Here is an 18,668-nt window from a genome sequence, read left to right as displayed (position 1 = left end):
GACATTTAGGTTGTTTCCAGGTCCTGGCTACTGTGAATAGTGCTGCTATGAATATAGGGATACATGTATCTTTTTGAATTATAGTTTTGTTTGGATATATGCCCAGGAGTGGGATTGCTGAATCATATGGTATTCTATTTTTAGTTTCCTGAGGAACCTCCATACTATTTTCCATAGTAGCTGCACCAACTTACATTCCCACCAACAGGGCAAGAGGGTTCCCTTTTCTCCACACCCTCTCCAGCATTTGTTATTTGTAGGCTTTTTGATGATGGCCATTCTGACCAGTGTGAGGTGATACCTCATTGTAGATTTGATTTGCATTTCTCTAATAATTAGTGACGTTGCACATCTTTTCATGTGCCTACTGGCCATCTGTATGTCTTCTTTGGAGAAATGTCTTAGATCTTCTGCCCATTTTTCAACTGGGTTGTTTATTTTGTTGTTGTTTTATGAGCTGTTTGTATATTTTGGAGATTAAGCCTTTGACAGCTGCATCACTGGCAAATATTTTCTCCCATTCTGTAGGTTGTCTTTCCCTTTTTTTATGGTTTCCTTTGCTGTGCAAAAGCTTTGAAGTTTAACTAGGTCCCTCATTTGTTTAGTTTTGTCTTTATTTCTATTGCTTTGCGAGACTGGCCTAAGAAAACATTGGTACGATTTGTGTCAGAGAATGTTTTGCGTATGCTCTCTTCTGGTTGTTTTACGGTGTCATGTCTTATGTTTAAGTCTTTAAGCCATGTTGAGTTTATTTCTGTGCATGGTGTGAGGGCGTGTTCTAGCTTCATTGATTTACATGCAGGGACATGCTGCATTTTTGTTAGCTACATCTGGCAACCCCACTGCCAGGCATTATGGAAGTTTGCTTGGCTTGACAAGCCATGGTCTGCCCAGGTTCCCCTCTACACACACCCACTCACATACTCACATCCCTTTCCCCGTGCCTCGATCTACTGTCCATATTTTGTCTAGCTACAAGTGAATTCAAATATGCTGGAGGTCGGGGGCACCCCAGGGTCCTTCTGCAGCTAAGAGACCAGATTAACCATGCCTGACTGCAGCTGGGTTGAGAGCCAGCTTTCTGAAATAAGACTCTTGGTTCTTCCCCACTCCCTTGCACTTTCCTGTTTCCATGCTTGAAATCCCTCCACCGGGTAAATTCTTCCTGGTTCGAACTCGTTGTAAAGGCAACGCTCATTCCTTTTATAAACTCTCCACGGATCCCATGACAAGTTTTCTTGCCAGTACAGCTTCTCCTGCCATGTCCTTTGAAAAGAGCATGTTGGGGGTGGGGGAAGGTTGGATCCTAAGGCTATTTTGTGGGTGGCTTCTCAGAAACCTCATTGAGGCCTTGAAAAGGGGCCTTGGAGATTTAGACTGAATACAGGGCTGAGGAGGAAGTTTGGAGTTGCCATGGAAACTTTTTGTCTGATGTTTGTAGGCCCAGATAAGCTGCTGCAGGTGCCTGTCAGCTGGGAGAAAGGGGGAGCAAAAATTAAAGGAAAAGAGGTTTTGGGAGTTTTTTAATGCAAGCTGCAGCCCTAGCCCACTATAGCTACAGGAAAATTCCTCAGCTTCCACACATGAATGCCTCTCCTGGTCTTCACTACCCCCTTCTTTTTAGCTCCTCTAGCTCCCAAGAAAACAAACTTCAGAGGGACAGGAGGGGAGTGTGGGACAGGTGTGCTCAGCCTCCAGGATCCCCTTTCATTCCTCCAGGGGCTGAGCAAAAATTCGGATCCTCAGGCCCCTGCAGTCCAGAGTCCTTCCTTATGGGAGAATGAGAGGGCCTCCGTCAAAAGCCACACAGACCAAGGCAGGAGGCAGGACCTGGGGTTGAATTTGGCCATTACCTGGAGTAAACTCTTAAAAGCCTCATTTGACCAAAAGGCCTCTATTTTCCAATATGCAAAATGTACATGACTGAACCAGATGTGACTTTTAACTATGCTTGGTTGGAAAAGGTTGCTCTTTCCCATATTTTTCACCTTTATTGTTTTGTTCTGATAACAAAAGAAATGTATGCTTTTTTTTTTTTTAAGCTACAAACGTTACAGAAATATTGGGACAAAGGATAAAGGCCTGTAATGTTCTGCTGTAGAATAGTGGTGCTCAGACTCCTAAATGTAAGCAGATCCCCTGGGGACATGTTAAAATTCCAGACTCCTAGGCCCCTCCCTCACAGATTCTAATACAGCGATCCAGAAACATGACCCAGTAATTCCATTTTAACCCTCATTCCGACTGAAGGCTAGTAATGACATTTGAGATACGTTGGTCTAGAACTGACTTCCATTAACAGTTCAGTGTATATGCCTCCAGGTTGGTTCTCTATGCATATACTAACTTTTTTATCTTGGAAAAAAAAGGGTAGAGGAATCAGACTATATATGATTTTGCTCTTTGATTTTTCACCAAACATGTAGAAGACATCTTTTTAGGGTAATAAATAGATGTGCTATTGATGGCATCCCATTATGGGCCGTAGCATAATTTCTTACTGATGGGGTATGGCTTGAGAAATGGTGGCTTGACCTCATATACAGTTACACGCACACACACGTGCTCACACACGTGCACAGACACAGCAAGATGATGCTGTCACAAGCTCAGGGACATCAACATCTCTGGTGTCTGCAAGTCAATACTAGTTATTGAGCACCTTGCTACTGGGACAGGAATACTAAGAGGAATAAGGTGAGGCCCCGGCCCTCAGGCTGGTGGTCTGGTGGGTGAGGCTGGTGGGTTTGTGCACAGGTTGGACCATGAGAAGAGCTTTAGTGGAAGAAGTACAGTGAGTCCCAGCTGCCTGGGGAAAATGGCACCCAACCTTGCGGGGTTCCTGCCCAGCTCTCCTTGGTTCTCAATTGCTCTGGGGCTGCCATCAGAATCTTCCAAGAAAGGGAACACAAAGTGGGGATGGAGGACATGGCTGGTATGAGGACTGAGAGTCTGCTTCTCTGGAGTGAGAGCGACTGTGGGGTCTGTCTGCCTCAGGCGGTGAGCAGAGTCCTCCCGCCCAAGGATCCGTCTTGTTCCACCACCTGTCAGAGGACACTGGGATTGGTTCAGACAAGCCACTGTGGGCCCTGGGACATGCCCCAAGTACTAGTCATTTGCACAGCAGGACAACACGTGGGTGGGGATCAGAGGCAGTGAAGAGTGCTTGACAAGAATTCGGTTGCGGTCTTCCACCATCAGAATTCAGTGAAGTTAAGCCACAGCAGGATGGGGAGCTGCGGGAGGCACCATTCAAAGTACGTTAAGAGAAACAATTAGGAAGGAGAAACAACTCGAGGATTTGGGACCCTGCAAATTGAAGTGGCTCCAGAATGGGGGGCTTGGCCACAGCTCCCAGGTCATGCAGACCTGCCTGCCCCTTCTTCCTTCCATCTCCCTCATACCCCGCACTCCACCCCACCGGCCTCCTTCCATCATGCCCAGCTCCTTCCCTCGCTGGGGCCTTTCCACTAGCTCTTCCCACTCTCTGGAATGCTCTCCTCCTCACCATTCCAGCCTCCCTAAAATGTCGCCTCCCCACTGTCCACCCTACCTAAGTTCCCAGTCCCTCCCTTGCGCCTTGCCCAGTCTTGCTTTCATCACAGTGTTCATTGCAGCTCTACATTTTCTTGTCTGTCTCCTTATTTTTTTGTCTGAACCCCACCTTGAAAGTAGGTTACCTGAGCACAGGGATACTGTCTCATTTACACTGGGAACAGTGCCAGGAACACAGTAGGTACTCAATAAATGTTGGTTAAATGAATAACATAGGCCAGAGAGGATCAAAACTGCATTTTTAGAGTTTATTTACAATACTGTGTTAGTTTTAGGTGTACAGCAAAGTGATTCAGTTATACATATAATATGGCTGAATACATGTACACATAAATCTATTCTTTTTCAGATTCTTTTCCATTATAAGTTATTATAAGATACTGAATGTAGTTCCATGTGCTATACAGTAAATCCTTATTGTTTATCCATTTTAAATATAGTAGTGTGTATCTCTTAATCCCATACTCCTAATTTGTCCCCCCACCCCACCTCATTCTTTGGTAACCATAATTTTCTTTTGTGTGTCTGTGAGTCTGTTTCTGTTATGTAAATAAGTCCATTTGTATTACTTTTTAGATTCCACATTTAACCCAACAATATTGGGTTGCCCAAAAAGCTCATTTGGGTTTTCTGTAACATCATAGGAAAAACCCAAATGAACTTTTTGGCCAACCCAAATATAATACTGCTCTTTCCCTGTCTGACTTACTTCACTTAGTATGATAATCTCTAGGACCATCCATGTGGCTGCAAATGGCAACATTTCACTCTTTTTTTTTTTTTTTTTTTTAATTTTTATTGGAGTACAGATGATTTGCAATGTTGTGTTACTTTCGGGTGTACAGCAAAGTGAATCAGTTATACATATGCATATATCCACTCTTTTTTTTTTTTAGATTCTTTTCGCATATAGGCCATCGCAGACTATTGAGAAGAGTTCCCTGTGCTATACAGCAGGTTCTTATTAGTTATCTATTTTATGTATAGTAGTGTGTATATGTCAATCCCAAGCTCCCAGTTTATCCCTCCCACCCCCATCCCCTGGTAACCATGTTTGTTTTCTACATTTGTGACTCTACTTCTGTTTTGTATATAAGTTTGTTTGTACCCTTTTTCTTAGGTTCCACATATAAGTGGTATCATATATTTGTCTTTCTGTGTCTGACTTACTTCACTCAGTATGACAAACTCTAGGTCCATCCATGTTCCTGCAAATGGTATTATTTCATTCTTTTTTTATGGCTGAGTAGTATTCCATTGTCTATATGTACCACATCTTCTTTATCCATTTCTCTGTCAATGGACATTTAGGTTGTTTCCATGTCTCGGCTGCTGTAAATAGTGCTGCAGTGAACACTGGGGTGCGTGTATCTTTTTGAATTATGGTTTTCTATGGATGTATGCCCAGGAGTGGGATTGCTAGATCATACGGTATTTCTATTTTTAGTTTTTCAAAGAACCTCCATACTGTTCTCCATAGTGGCTGTATCAATTTACATTCCCCCCAACAGTGTAGGAGGGTTTCCTTTTCTCCACACCCTCTCCAGCATTTATTGTTTGTAGACTTTTTGATGGTGGCCACTCTGACCGGTGTGAAGTGATGGCTCATTGTAGTTTTGATTTGCATTTCTCTAAAAATTAGTGATGTTGAGCGTCTTTTCATGTGCTTTTTGGCCATCTGTATATCTTTTTCGGAGAAATGTCTACTGAGATCTTCTGCCCATTTTATGATCGGGTTGTTTGTTTTTTTGACATAGAGCTGCATGAACTGTTTGTATATTTTGGACACTAATACCTTGTTGGTTGCTTTGTTTGCAAATATTTTCTCCCATTCTGTGGGTTGTCTTTTTCATTTTGTTTATGGTTTCCTTTGCTGTGCAGAAGCTTTTAAGTTTAATTAGGTCCGATTTGTTTATTTTTGTTTTTATTGTCATTACTCCAGGAGGTGGATCAAAAATGATATTGCTGTGATTTCTGGCAAAGAGTGTTCTGCCTATGTTTTCCTCTAAGAGTTTGATAGTATCCAGCCTTACATTTAGGTCTTTGATCCATTCTGAATTTATTTTCGTGTATGGTGTTATGTTCTAATTTCATTCTTTTCATGTAGCTGTCCAGTTTTCCCAGCACCACTTGTTGAAGAGACTGTCTTTTCTCCACTGTATATTCTTGCCTCCTTTGAAGTAGATTAATTGACCATAGGTGCATGGGGCTTATTTCTGGGCTTTCTGTCCTGTTCCACTGATCTACATTTCTGGATTTTTTGCCAGTACCATAAAATTTTGATAATTGTAGCTTTGTGGTATAGTCTGAAGTCAGGGCACCTGATTCCTCTAGCTCTGTTTTTCTTTCTCAAGATTTCTTTGGCTATTCAGGGTCTCTTTTGTCTCCACACAAGTTAAAAAGTTTTTTGTTCTAGTTCTCTGAAAAATGCCATGGTAATTTGATAGGGATTGCACCAAATCTGTAGATTGCCTTGGGTAGTACAGTCATTTTGACAATATTGAGTCTTCCAATCCAGAAACACAGGATATCCTTCCATCGATTTGTGTCATCTTTGATTTCTTTCATCAATGTCATATAGTTTTCAGAGTACAGGTCTTTTGTCTCCTTACGTAGCTTTATTCCTAGGTATTTTATTCTTTTTGATGTGATTGTAAATGGGATTGTTTCCTTAATTTTTCTTTCTGATCTTTTGTTGTTACTGTATAGGAATGCAAGAGATTTCTGTGTATTAATTTTGTACCCTGCAACTTTACCAAATTCACTGATGAGCTCTAGTACTTTTCTGGTAGCATCTTTAGGATTTTCTAAATAGTAAATAGTATCATGTCATCTGCAAACAGTGGCAATTTTATTTCTTCTTTTCCAATTTGGATTCCTTTTGTTTCTTTTTCTTCTCTGATTGCCATGGCTATGACTTCCAAAACTATGTTGAATAAATGTGGTGACAGTGGACATCCTTGTCTTGTTCCTGACCTTAAGGAAATGCTTTCAGCTTTCCACCAATGAGAAGGATGTTAGCTGTGGGTTTGCAATATATGGCCTTTATTATGTTGAGGTAACTTCCCTCTATTCCAACTTTTTTTTTTATCATTAATGGGTGTTGAATTTTGTCAAAAGCTTTTTCTGCATCTATTGAGATGATCATACGGTTTTTATTCTTCAGTTTCTTAATGTGGTGTATGTACCACACTGATTGATTTTCAGATATTGAAGAATCCTTGCAACCCTGCGATAAATCCCACTTGATCATGGTGTATGATCCTTTTAATGTGTTGTTGGATTTGGTTTGCTAGTATTTTGTTGAGGATTCTTGAGTGTATGTTCATCAGTGATATCTTTGTGTGGTTTTGCTATCAGGGTGATGGTGGCCTCATAGAATGAGTTTGGGAGTGTTCCTCTGCAATTTTTTTGGAAGAGTTTTAGAAGGATAGGTGTTAACTATTCTCTAAATGTTTGATAGAATTTGCCTGTGATGAAGCCACCTGGTCCTGGATTTTGTTTGTTGGAAGTTTGTAAGTCACTGTTTCAAGTTCAGTACTTGTGATTGGTCTGTTCATATTTTCTATTTCTTCCTGGTTCAGTCTTGGAAGGTTGTATCTTTCTAAGAATTTGTCCATTTCTTCTAGGTTGTCCGTTTTATTGGCATATAGTTGCTTGTAGTAGTCCCTTATGATCCTTTGTATTTCTGTGGTGTCAGTTGCAACTTCTCCTTATTGATTTCTAATTTTATTGATTTTTTTCTTGATGAGTCTGGCTGAAAGTTTATCAATTTTCTTTATCTTCTCAAAGAACCAGCTTTTGGTTTCATTGATCTTTTCTATTGTTTTCTTTATCTCTATTTCATTTATTTCTGCTCTGATGTTTATGATTTCTTTCCTTCTACTAACTTTGGGTTTTGTTTGTTTTTCTTTTTTTAGTTGCTTTAGGTGTAAGGTTAGGTTGTTTGTTTGAGATTTTTCTTATTTCCTGAGGTAAGATTGTATTGATATAAACTTCCCTCTTAGAATTGATTTTGTTGCTTCCCATAGGTTTTGGATCATCATGCTTTCATTTTCATTTGTCTCTAGGTATTTTTTTATTTCCTCTTTATTTCTTCAGTGATCCATTCGTTGTTTAGTAGCATGTTGTTTTGCCTCCATGTGTTGATGTTTTTTACAGTTTTTCTTCCGGTAATTGATTTCTAATCTCAAAGCATTGTGGTTGGAAAAGATGCTTGATATGAGTTCAATTTTCTTAAATTTACTGAGACTTGCTTTGTGGCCCAGCATGTGATCAATCCTGGAGATCATTCCATGTGCACTTGGGAAGAATGTGTATTCTTCACCTTTTGGATGGAATGTTCTATAAATATCAATTATGTCCATCTGGTCTAATGTGTCATTTAAGGCCTATGTGTCCTTATTGATTGTCTGGATGATCTGTTCATTGATGTAAGTGGGTTATTAAAGTCCCCCACTATTATTGTGTTACTGTCAATTTCTCCTTTTATGGCTGTTAGCATTTGCCTTATATATTGTGGTGCTCCTGTGTTGGGTGCATATATGTTTACAAATTGTTATATCTTCTTCTTGGATTGATCCCTTGATCGTTATGTAGTGTCCTTCCTTGTCTCATGTAACAGTCTTTATTTTAAAGTCTGTTTTGTCTGATATGAGTATTGCTACTCCAGCTCTCTTTTGATTTCCATTTGCATGGAATACCTTTTTCCATCCCCTCACTTTTAGTCTGTATGTGTCCCTAGATATGAAGTGGGTATGTTGTAGACAGCATATACACAGGCTTTGTTTTTGTATCCATTCCACTAGTCTACGTCTTTTGGTTGGAGCATTTAATCCCTTTACATTTAAGGTAATTATCGATATGTATGTTCTTATAGCCATTTTGTTAATTGTTCTGGATTTATTTTTGTAGGTCTTTTTTCTCCCTCTTTTATTCTCTTGTGATTTGATGACTATCTTTAGTGTTGTGTTTGGATTGCTTTTTCTTTTTGTGTGTGTGTATCTCTTGTAGATTTTTGGTTTGTGCTTACAATGAGCTTTTTTTTTTTTTTTTTACCATGAGCTTTTGATATAGCAGTCTCTCTCTCCCTCTCTCCCTCTCTCTCTCTCTATATATAATTTCTCTGCTGTCTCATTTTGTCAAACTTTGTGTTTGTGGTCTCCTTTCCAGCCTGCAGGATCGTAGTTCCTCTTGCTGCTGGTGTCTGGCCCCTGGTGTGTGAGGTTGGCGCAGGGGCTTCCTGCAAGCTTCCTGGTAGGAGGGACTGGTGCCTGCCCACTGGTGGGTGGAGCTGGGTCTTGTCCCTCTTGTGGGCAGGACTGTGTCAAAGGGTATGTTTAGTGGTGCCTGTGAGCTCAGTACAACTTTAAGCAGCCTGTCTACTGATGGGTGGGGCTGTGTTACCCCCCTGCTGGTGGTTTGGCCTGAGGCATCCCAACACTGGAGCCTGCAGGTTGTTGGGTGAGGCCGGGTCTCAGTGCCAAAACGGCAACCTCTGGGAGAGCTCATGCTGATTAATATTCCTTTGGCCTCTGCCACCAGTGTCCTTGCCCCCACAGTGAGCCACAGCCAACCCCCGCCTCCCCAAGAGACACTCCAAGACCCACAGGTAGGTCTAGCACAGGGGCCAGTGAAGTCACTGCTTTGTGCTGGGTCCCAGTGCACATAAAATCTTGTGTGCGCCCTCCGAGAGTGGAGTCTGTGTTTTCCCCAGTCCTGTGGAGCTCCTGCATTCAAGTCCTGTTGGCCTTCAAAGCCAAATGCTCTGGGGGCTCCTCCTCCCAGTGCCAGACCCTCAGGCTGGGGAGCCTGACATGGGGCTCAGAACTCTCACTCCTGTGGGTGAACCTCTGAAATATAATTGTTTTTCAGTTTGTGGGTTGCCCACCTGATAGGCATGGGATTTCATTATATCACGGAAGTGCCCCTTCTACTGTCTTATTGTGGCTGCTTCTTTGTCCTTGGATGTAACATATGTGTTTTGGTAGGTTCCAGTCTTTTTTGTCAATGGTTGTTCAGCAGTTTTTTGTGATTTTGGTGTTTTCATGAGAGGAGGTGAGCTCAACTCCTTCTACTCCACCATCTTGTCTGGAATCGAGGGGCTGCTTTTAGTTTGGATGCTTGATGCCTCTTTCCTCAGTGTGTGCTGGCTGTTATCCCCTTGATATGGGGTGTGTAGGTGCAGCGGCCCCATGCACACTCCCGGTACAGTGGAGGTGGTGATTGGCACCTGTGTGCAGGTCTCCCAGAGGTGTCAGTGGCCTGCATGCCCCTGGGACAGTAGGGGCAGCAGCTGGCACCCACTGCCATGCCTCCCAGCAGTAACGATGGCCCACACACTCCTGAGACAGCAGAGGCAGTGGCTGACGCCTCTTTGCCACCCGTGCACACTCCCCAGACGGCAAGGGCAGTGACTAGTGCCTGCTTCTGGGTCTCCTAGCACCTGCTCTGGCTCTTCTAGTGGCGGTGGCAGCAGCCCGTGCCCTCCCAGGACAGCAGGAACAGTGACCAAAGCCCACTTGCAGGTCTCTTAGCAGCGGCCATGGCCATGCCCACCTCTGGAACCCACCACACAGGTGGTGGCAGCTTGCACCCACCTCCAGAGCTCAGGTAGGTAGTGTCCTATTGCCTGAGAGAGTGATCACAGGGAAAGAAGCTCCTATGGCAGTCCTGCCCCCGTTCTCACATGCCCTCCAACATGATGGCTTGCCTCTCTGGAGGGCCCAGGCTTCTTCCGAGTGCACCCTCAGTTTCCACACTCCAGCCTCTTCAGGCTGTCTCCATGCAGCCAACCCCAGTCCTCTCCCTGAGTCTGACCTCCAAAGCCCAAGCTTCAGCACCCAAACCCTGCCCACAGCGGCAGACAAGTGTCTCAGGCTGCGGGGCGCAGGGCAGTGATACTGACCATCTGTGCAGGTCACTCTCCATCTTGCCTTCCACAAACCGGTTGCTGTGCTCTCCTCCGAGGCTCCCCCTCCATCCAGGTTGATCTCCCCGCTGGTGAGGGGACGTCCCAGGGTACGGGAACATTTCCTCCTTCTCAGCTCCCTCCCTGGGGCACAGGTCCCATTCTGATTCCTTTCCCTCTTTTTTTTTTTTTGTTTCTTTTTCCTTTTGTCCTACCTGGCTACATAGAGGTTTTCTTGCACTTTCGGAAGTCAGAGATCTTCTGCCAGCATTCAGTAGATGTTCTGTGCGAATCATTCCGCTTGTAGATGTATTTTTTTTTTTTTCCAGTACGCGGGCCTCTCACTGCCGTGGCCTCTCCCGTTGCAGAGCACAGGCTCCGGACGCACAGGCTCAGCGGCCATGGCTCACGGGCCCAGCCGCTCTGCGGCATGCGGGATCCTCCTGGACCGGGGCACGAACCTGTGTCCCCTGCATCGGCAGGCAGACTCTCAACCAGTGCACCACCAGGGAAGCCCTTGTAGATGTATATTTGATGTATCTGTGGGAATACATTAGCTCCACGTCCTACTCCTCTGCCATCTTGATTCTGCTTTTCTTTTTCCTCAGGAGACTAATCTAAGAAAATATTGCTACAATTTATGTCAGAGAACATTTTGTCTGTTTTTTTCTGTGAGTTTTTTGGTGTTTTATGGTGTCATGTCTTGTGTTTAAGTCTTTAAGCTTGAGTTTATTTTTGTGCATGGTGTGAGGGAGTGTTCTAATTTACGTGCGGCTGTCCAGCTATCCCAACACCACTTGCTGAAGAGACTGTCATCTCCCCATTGTATATTCTTGCCTCTTTTGTTGAAGATTAATTGTCCATAGGTGTGTGGGTTTATTTCTGCGCTCTCTATTCTGTTCCATGGATCCATACGTCTGTTTTTGTGCCAATACCATGCTGTTTTGATTATTGCAGCTTTGTAGTATTGGGAGAGTTATGCCTCCAGCTTTGTTCTTTTTCCTCAGGAGTGTTTTGGCAATTCTGGGTCTTTTGCTGTTTCATATACATTTTAGGATTATTTGTTCTTGTTCTGTGAAAAATGTCATGGGTAATTTGATATGGATCACATTAAATCTGTAGACTGCTGGACTTCCCTGGTGGGCCAGTGGTTAAGACTCTGCACTTCCACCGCAGGGGGCATGGGGTCAATCCCTGGTCAGGGAACTAAGATCCCTCATATGCAGTGCGGCTAAAAAATAGAAAAAAAAAATCTGTAGATCGCTTTGGGTAGTATGGACATTTTAAGAATATTAATTCTACTAATCCAACAGCATGGGACATATTTCCATTTCTTTGAATCATCTTGATTCCCTTTATTAATGTTTTATAGTTCTAAGCCTATAAGTCTTTCACCTCCTTGGTTAGGTTTGTTCCCAGGTCTCTTTTTATTTTATGCGATTTTAAATTAGATTTTTTTAATCTTTCCCTTTCTGATATTTCATTGTTAGTGTAAAGAAATTCAACAGGTTTCTGTATGTTAATCTTGTCTCCTGTTACCTTGATGAATTCATTTATCAGTTCTAATAGTTTTTGTGTGGAGTATTTAGGGTTTTCTATATAGAGTATCAAGTCATCTGCATATAACGACAATTTTATCTCTTCCCTTCTGATATGAATACCTTTTATTTCTTTTTCTCATCAGAGTGTCATGGCTAGAACTTCTAATACTGTGTTGAATAGAAGTGGTGAGAGTGGGCATCCTTCTCTTGTTCCAGAATTTAATGGGAAAGCTTTCAGCTTTTCACTGTTGAGTATTATATCGGCTGTGGGTTTGTCATAAATGGCTTTTATTATTGAGATATGTTCCCTCTATACCCACTTTGGCGAGAGTTTTTACCATGAATGGATGTTCAATTTTATCAAATGCTTTTTCTGCATCTATTGAAATGATCATATGGTTTTTGTCTTTCGTTGATATGGTGTACCACATTGATTGATTTGTATATGTTGAACCATCCTTGTGACTCTGGAGTGAATCCAGCTTGATAGTGGTGTATGGTCCTTTTTATGTGTTGTTGAATTCAGTTTGCTAATATATTTATAGAAGCAAAATTGCATTTTTAATGCCTGCATTCATACTTGATGTATGTCCTGGGCCTAATCACTTCCCAGCCAACCAAGGCTCTTCACGAGGCAGTAAAGGTGGGAAGAGGGCCAAGTTTAACTGGTAGATGCCAGCTTCCTTGCTAGAGGATTAAGAATGACAGCAAAAGCCAGAAAACACTTCCACGTTTTCAGGTGAACACTGATTCTGAAATTAGGAGAATCCCTTTGTTATCTGTAAGTACCCATGTTGGCCTTCAGCATCTACACACGTTCTTTATTTTCAGACTCACACATTGACTTATTGAACCAAGATCTATGGAACACAGATTCTGCCAAGCACAGTGCTGCATGCTGGGGCCCTGCCCTCTGATCACATTGAGTCCAGCTCTCTCTGTAGGAAGAGTCCTACTTGCTGAGCATTGACTACATGCTTTCACAAATGTCATATCATCTGTGTTTCCTCTCAATCACCCTGTTCTCCACATTTGACAAACACAGAAACCAAGGCTCAGGGGTGTTAACTGGCTGCCAAAGGGGCTGGTGCCCAAGCCGAGCAGGGAATTACACGAGGACCAGCCTGGCCCAGAGCCGGTCAGCTTCTACTGCCCCGCTCTCTCCTGTGCAACGTCCTGTTGGCTCCTGTCTGATGTTCAGATGAAGTTCAGGGTAACGTGTAAATAACATGGATGGAGTTTCTGGCCCACAAGTGGATGCCCTGGACCTGACCCAGCATAGTTTCCCCTCCTTTTGCACTGAGAGCCATTTTCTCCTGAAGAGTTGAACACTGCGGCAGGAAGCTTGGCTCCCTCTCCATCAGGGAAATACCAGAATGCATTCTTGCTGACTCTCCCATTAGAAACAAGGGAAATGCCTCTACATGAGCTAGGTCGCTCAGAACAAAGCTTGGCGCGTTCTTATTCCTCAACAGTCTGACAAAATCAGTATTTATTTGTGCCTCCCCGGCATGTGGCCTGGACACGGTGTTCCACATCAGGGAAGTGGCCAAGTACCAAGTGCAATACCCGTTACTATAGTAACAGTTCCTTTTTATTGATACCAGAATAAACAGGAATGTGGAGCTGCCTCACTTGGTGGCACGTTTCATCCCCAGGGCTTTAGGAACCGCCCTTGGAGGCGGCCCTCCTTGCTAGTCTGGAACTCTGGTGGAGTGAGGACCCAGCAACACTGCGCCCGAGTTCCCTTCCCAATGGCACAGGCACAGCTGAGAAGTAAGACGGTTTCTTTTCTTTTTCACCTGCTGCTGAGCTGGGTGCAGTGCAGGGAGGAGGTGTGGGGGATGGAGGGCAGCCTCGGAGCACCAGGTGGGCTGTCAGGGGAGCAGAGCTCTTTGAGCCCAGGTACCTGTGCTATGTCCTCTCTCTGTAAAATGACTTGGTGGTGCCCCCTGGCACCCTGGGTTTGGGAAAAGGATAGGAGATGAAGTGCAGGGAGTGCCCAGATTCAGCCCACCATTCTGGTTGATCTCTTTCTTCTAAATGCTCAGATGACTCTGAATTCATGCATGATGTGACCTCACCTAAGTCTATTTTCATACAGTACAGCAGTTGTAATTCTCTTAAGAACTGATAGATAAAATGCCAGAGTGTTGCGGGTGGCACAGTGGAGAGAAAACTGGTCAAGCAGCTTGGCTCAGACTCTAGAGCCTTTCTTTGCTGGCTGTGGGATCTGGGAAAATTACATGACCCCTTGGAGCCTCAGCTTCTTCATCTGTAAAAAGGGGTCTCAAGAGTACCCATCTCCTCAGTCTATTGTAAGGATTTCATGAAATACGGCTGCAATGCTGAGCACAGTACATGGCACGTGGTGAGTGCACGGCAACGTGTTACCTGCTTGCCTTCCTGGTGGATTTGGCTTTAGCACTTTGCAGTATGAGGCGAGGCTGGTATTGGGCCAAAAATCAGAGCTTATAGGATTGGGTGTGTCACTTTTTTGAACTGCTACCAAACCCAGTGGTTTCCCAGTTGTGAGCCAGCCCCAGTACCTGTGTCTCTGGTCAACCTGGATCCTGAGTGGCTCTTAGCTCTGTTGGTGCTAAGTCCTGCCGGGATCTCCCCCTGGAGGCATTTGCCAAGTGGAGTGGCTGGCATCATGCCACTGGTGGGCCAGCACGAATATCTGATCTGCTGACACTGTTCCCTGGCTAGCTGCACAATACTCCCCACCAGCCTCGCTAGCGACCTTCCATGTCCAGCCTGGGACTCTGCTATGGAATTGACTTGAAACCCTGAATGCCCACCCAGACCTTCTCACAAACTAGGGGGTCACAGTGGACCCAAGCCAACAGGTTCAGGAAGTTTGTCTCGAGTCAGTTTCTCATGGTGTGGGGAGGTTGCATCCCAGTGAACAAGCAGCTCTGACAGGGGCTTGTGGGCATTGGCCACAGGCAGCTGGAGATGTGGAGCAGGTTCCCAGATACCCTGTTCTTTGGTTGCTGGCCAGTGAAATACAAATGGGTACTTTCCCCACTGGGAGGAAAAAAGCAAGAAGGGTTAGGAAATCCTGTGGCCACGCTTGTCACTTTTACTGAATGCCTCTTTTCTTTGGTCACTAGTTATTTTAAAAGGATCTCTTCTCCTCTGCCCCTCCACCCCATGAAATGTTGAACCAAGAAGATCCCTGCTTGTGTTCTAAACGCAGCAGCTTGAACAGTAATAAGGAACAAGGGCAGGGGGAGGGAGGGCAGAGGAATGAAGACTTTGACCAACACCCTCGGGAGGAAACACCATCAGCTGGGCCCCCTCCTAACAGAAACCAGCCATGGGCAGACAGGCCTGTGGATTCTGGCTTAAACCCAAAGCAGCTGGCGCCTGGCTGGGGCTCCCCAGTGAGAGGGCGAGGAGTACTCCAGTTACCGCCCTCCATTTTCTCATCTATATAATGGGCTCACACTGCCTCTTTATTGGGGTTTCTCAAGTGTGCAGAGAGAAAAGGGATGTAAACCTGCTTTGTTGACTGAAAGATGCATTGCACCTAGAAGACAGTGGAGTGGTAGAAAGAGCACTGAATCTGGGGTCTAAAGGTTCTGGCTTTGCCATTTATTTTGTGTATCTTTGGACAAGTATCTTGGCCTCTCTGAGCCTCAGTTTTCTCATTTAGAAAATGGGAATAATAAAACAGTACCACTGGCTGCCTCCTGGGGTGATTGTGAGATCCAGATGCAGGTGAGTGAGCCTTCATCAAATGTCAAGTGCTCAACACAGGTCCCCTCAGGACAGGAGGAGTATCACTGCCAGGCACTGGGCTAACCATATCTTGCGCATTATATCATTTCACCCTCCAAACAGCCCTGTGAATAGATTCTACCATTATTCCCACTGTAAAGGGGCTCAGAGAGGTTAAGCTATTTGCCCAACGTCACACAGCTAGGAAGGGGGTACCATGATGATTCAAACGCAGTCTGACGCCTCCAAAACATCTGCCTAAACCACTTTGCTTTACTGCCTCATGTGTCATTTGTTATAATTGATGCCATCAAAGACAAAACCAGAACCACCAGGGCAGGGGAAAGGCAGATAAAAGGGACACTAAGCCTTAGCTTAGGGTCCCATAGCCATCCTCAGGATGAACTGGGACCTAGGTCTCCATCAGCACTACTTCCCTTCTGTCTCTCCTTATTGCTCTCCTGTGGCCAGCAGGGCACCAGTGTTTGGTTTCAAAGTTGCCACCCTAGCATTAGCCACATAGTTCATCAGCCCCAGTGGCCTGATGAACTCACCCTGGGAGAAATTAGTGATCCTAGCTGAGCCTTGTCTGGCACTGGGCTGACATGTGTGGAGCCTCTGGGGAGGAGCTGTAGGACCTCCAGGGTCATCAGAAGAGCCATGTGCCTCTTGGCAATCTGATGTTTTCTTTGGAGAAATGTCTGTTTATGTCTTCTGCCCATTTTTTGATTGGCTTGTTTGTTTTTCTGATATTGAGCTGCATGGGCTGTTTGTAAATTCTGGATATTAATCCCTTATCAGTTGCATGGTTTGCAAATGTTTTCTCCCATTCTGTGGGTTGTCTTTTTGTTTTGTTTATGGTTTGCTTTGTTGTGCAAAAGCTTTTAACTTTAATTAGGTCCATTTGTTTCTTTTTTTTGTCATTACTCTAAAAGACGGATTGAAAAAGATACTGCTATGATTTATGTCAAAGAGTGTTCTGCCTATGTTTTCCTGTAAGAGTTATAGTATCTAGTCTTACCTTTAGGTCTTTAATGCATTTTGAGTTTATTTTTGTGTATGGTATTAGGGAGTATTCTAATTTCATTCTTTTACATGTAGCTGTCCGGTTTTCCCAGCACTATTTATTAATGTCTTTTCGCCATTGTAAATTCTTGCCTCCTTTGTTGTAGATTAGTTGACCATATGTATGTGGGTTTATTTCTGGGCTTTCTATCCTGTTTCATTGATCTATATTTGTTTTTGTGCCAGTACCATGCTGTTTTAATTATTGTAGGCTTGTAGTATAGTCTGATTCCTCCAGCTCAACTTTTCTTTCTCAGGATTTCTTAGGCTGTTGGGGGTCTTTTGTGTTTCGATATAAATTTTAGAATTTTTTGTCCCAGTTTGGTGAAAAATGCTATTGGTAATTTGATAGGGATTACACTGAATTTGTAAATTGCCATGGGTGGGAATGTTAATTTCTCTTTCTGATCTTTCGTTGTTAGTGTACAGATGCAAGAGATTTCTGTGCATTAATTTTTTTTTTTTTTTTTTTTTTTGCGGTACACCAGCCTCCCACCGCCGTGGCCCCTCCTGTCGCAGAGCACAGGCTCTGGACATGCAGGCCCAGCGGCCATGGCTCATGGGCCCAGGCGCCCCACGGCACGTGGGATCCTCCCGGACCAGGGCACAAACCCGTGCCCCCCACATCGGCAGGCGCACTCCCAACCACTGCGCCACCAGGGAAGCCCTGTGCATTAATTTTGTATCCTGAACGTATTGATGACCTCTAGTAGTTTTCTGGTAGCATCTTTAGGACTTTCTGTGTAGAGTCTCATGTCACCTTGCAAACAGTAACACTTTTACTTCTTCTTTTCCAATTTGGATTCCTTTTATTTCTTTTTCTTTTCTGATTGCCACAGCTAGGACTTCCAAAACTATGTTAACTAAAAGTGGCGAGAGTGGACATCCTTGTCTTGTTCCTGATCTTAGAGGAAATGCTTTCAGTTTTTCACCATTGAGAATGATGCTTGCTGTGGGTTTGTCATACATGGCCTTTATTATGTTGAGGGAGGTTCCCTCTGTGCCCACTTTCTAGAGTTTTTTATCATAAATGGGTGTTGAATTTTGTCAAAAGCTTTTTCTGCATCTATTGAGATGATCATATGTTTTTTATTCTTCAGTTTGTTAATATTGGTGTATCACACTGATTATTTTCAGATACTGAAGAACCCTTGTATCCCTGGGATAAAACCTACTTGATCAAGGTGTATGATCCTTTTAATGTGTTATTGGATTCAGTTTGCTAGTATTTTGTTGAGGATTTTTATGTCTATGTTCATCAGTGATATTGGCCTGTAATTTTCTTTTTTTGGGATATCTTTGGTTTTGGCATCAGGGTGATGGTGGCCTTGTAGAATGAGCTTGGGAGTGTTCCTTCCTCTGCAGCTTTCTGGAAGAGTTTCAGAAGGATAGGTGTTAGCTCTTCTCTAAATGTTTGATAGAATTCGCCTGTGAAGCCATCTGGTCCTAGACTTTTGTTTGTTGGAAGATTTTTAATCACAGTTTCAATTTCAGTACTTGTGATTGGTCTGTTCATATTTTCTATTTCTTCCTGGTTCAATCTTGGAAGGTTGTACCTTTCTAAGAATTTGTCCATTTCTTCTAAGTTGTTCATTTTGTTGGCATATAGTTGCTTGTAGTAGTCCCTCATGATCCTTTGTATTTCTGTGGTGTCAGTTGTAACTTCTCCTTATTGATTTCTAATTTTATTGATTTGAGTCTTCTCCCTTTTTTTCTTGATGAGTCTGGCTAAAGGTTTGTAAGTTTTGTTTATCTTCTCAAACAACCAGCTTTTAATTTCATTGATGTTTTCTATTGTTTTCTTCATCTCTATTTCATTCATTTCTGCTCTGATCTTTATGATTTCTTTCCTTCTACTAACTTTGGGT

The 18,668-nt window shown here is 43.6% G+C and overlaps 1 protein-coding gene across 4 annotated transcripts in view; it reads left to right on the top strand.

Annotated features, from left to right (window-relative positions):
• Positions 1-18,668, top strand: part of FAM107A (family with sequence similarity 107 member A) — a 79,714-nt gene that overhangs the window by 47,263 nt on the left and 13,783 nt on the right. The window contains exon 1 of one of the 4 annotated variants that reach the window (XM_079933336.1): positions 12,567-13,782. The exons of the other annotated variants lie outside the window; for them this stretch is intronic. Within the exon in view, the coding sequence (XP_079789462.1) occupies positions 13,761-13,782 (22 nt within the window). The 5' untranslated portion in view covers positions 12,567-13,760. Of the gene's footprint in view, positions 1-12,566; positions 13,783-18,668 lie in introns of those variants that run through there. 4 annotated transcript variants of the gene reach the window in all.

Source organism: Stenella coeruleoalba (genome assembly GCF_951394435.1).
Source record: "Stenella coeruleoalba genome assembly, chromosome: 10".
NCBI lineage: Eukaryota > Metazoa > Chordata > Mammalia > Artiodactyla > Delphinidae > Stenella > Stenella coeruleoalba.
The sequence above is the reverse complement of the archived record's forward strand: the minus strand, read 5'-3'. Positions and strand labels throughout refer to the sequence as shown.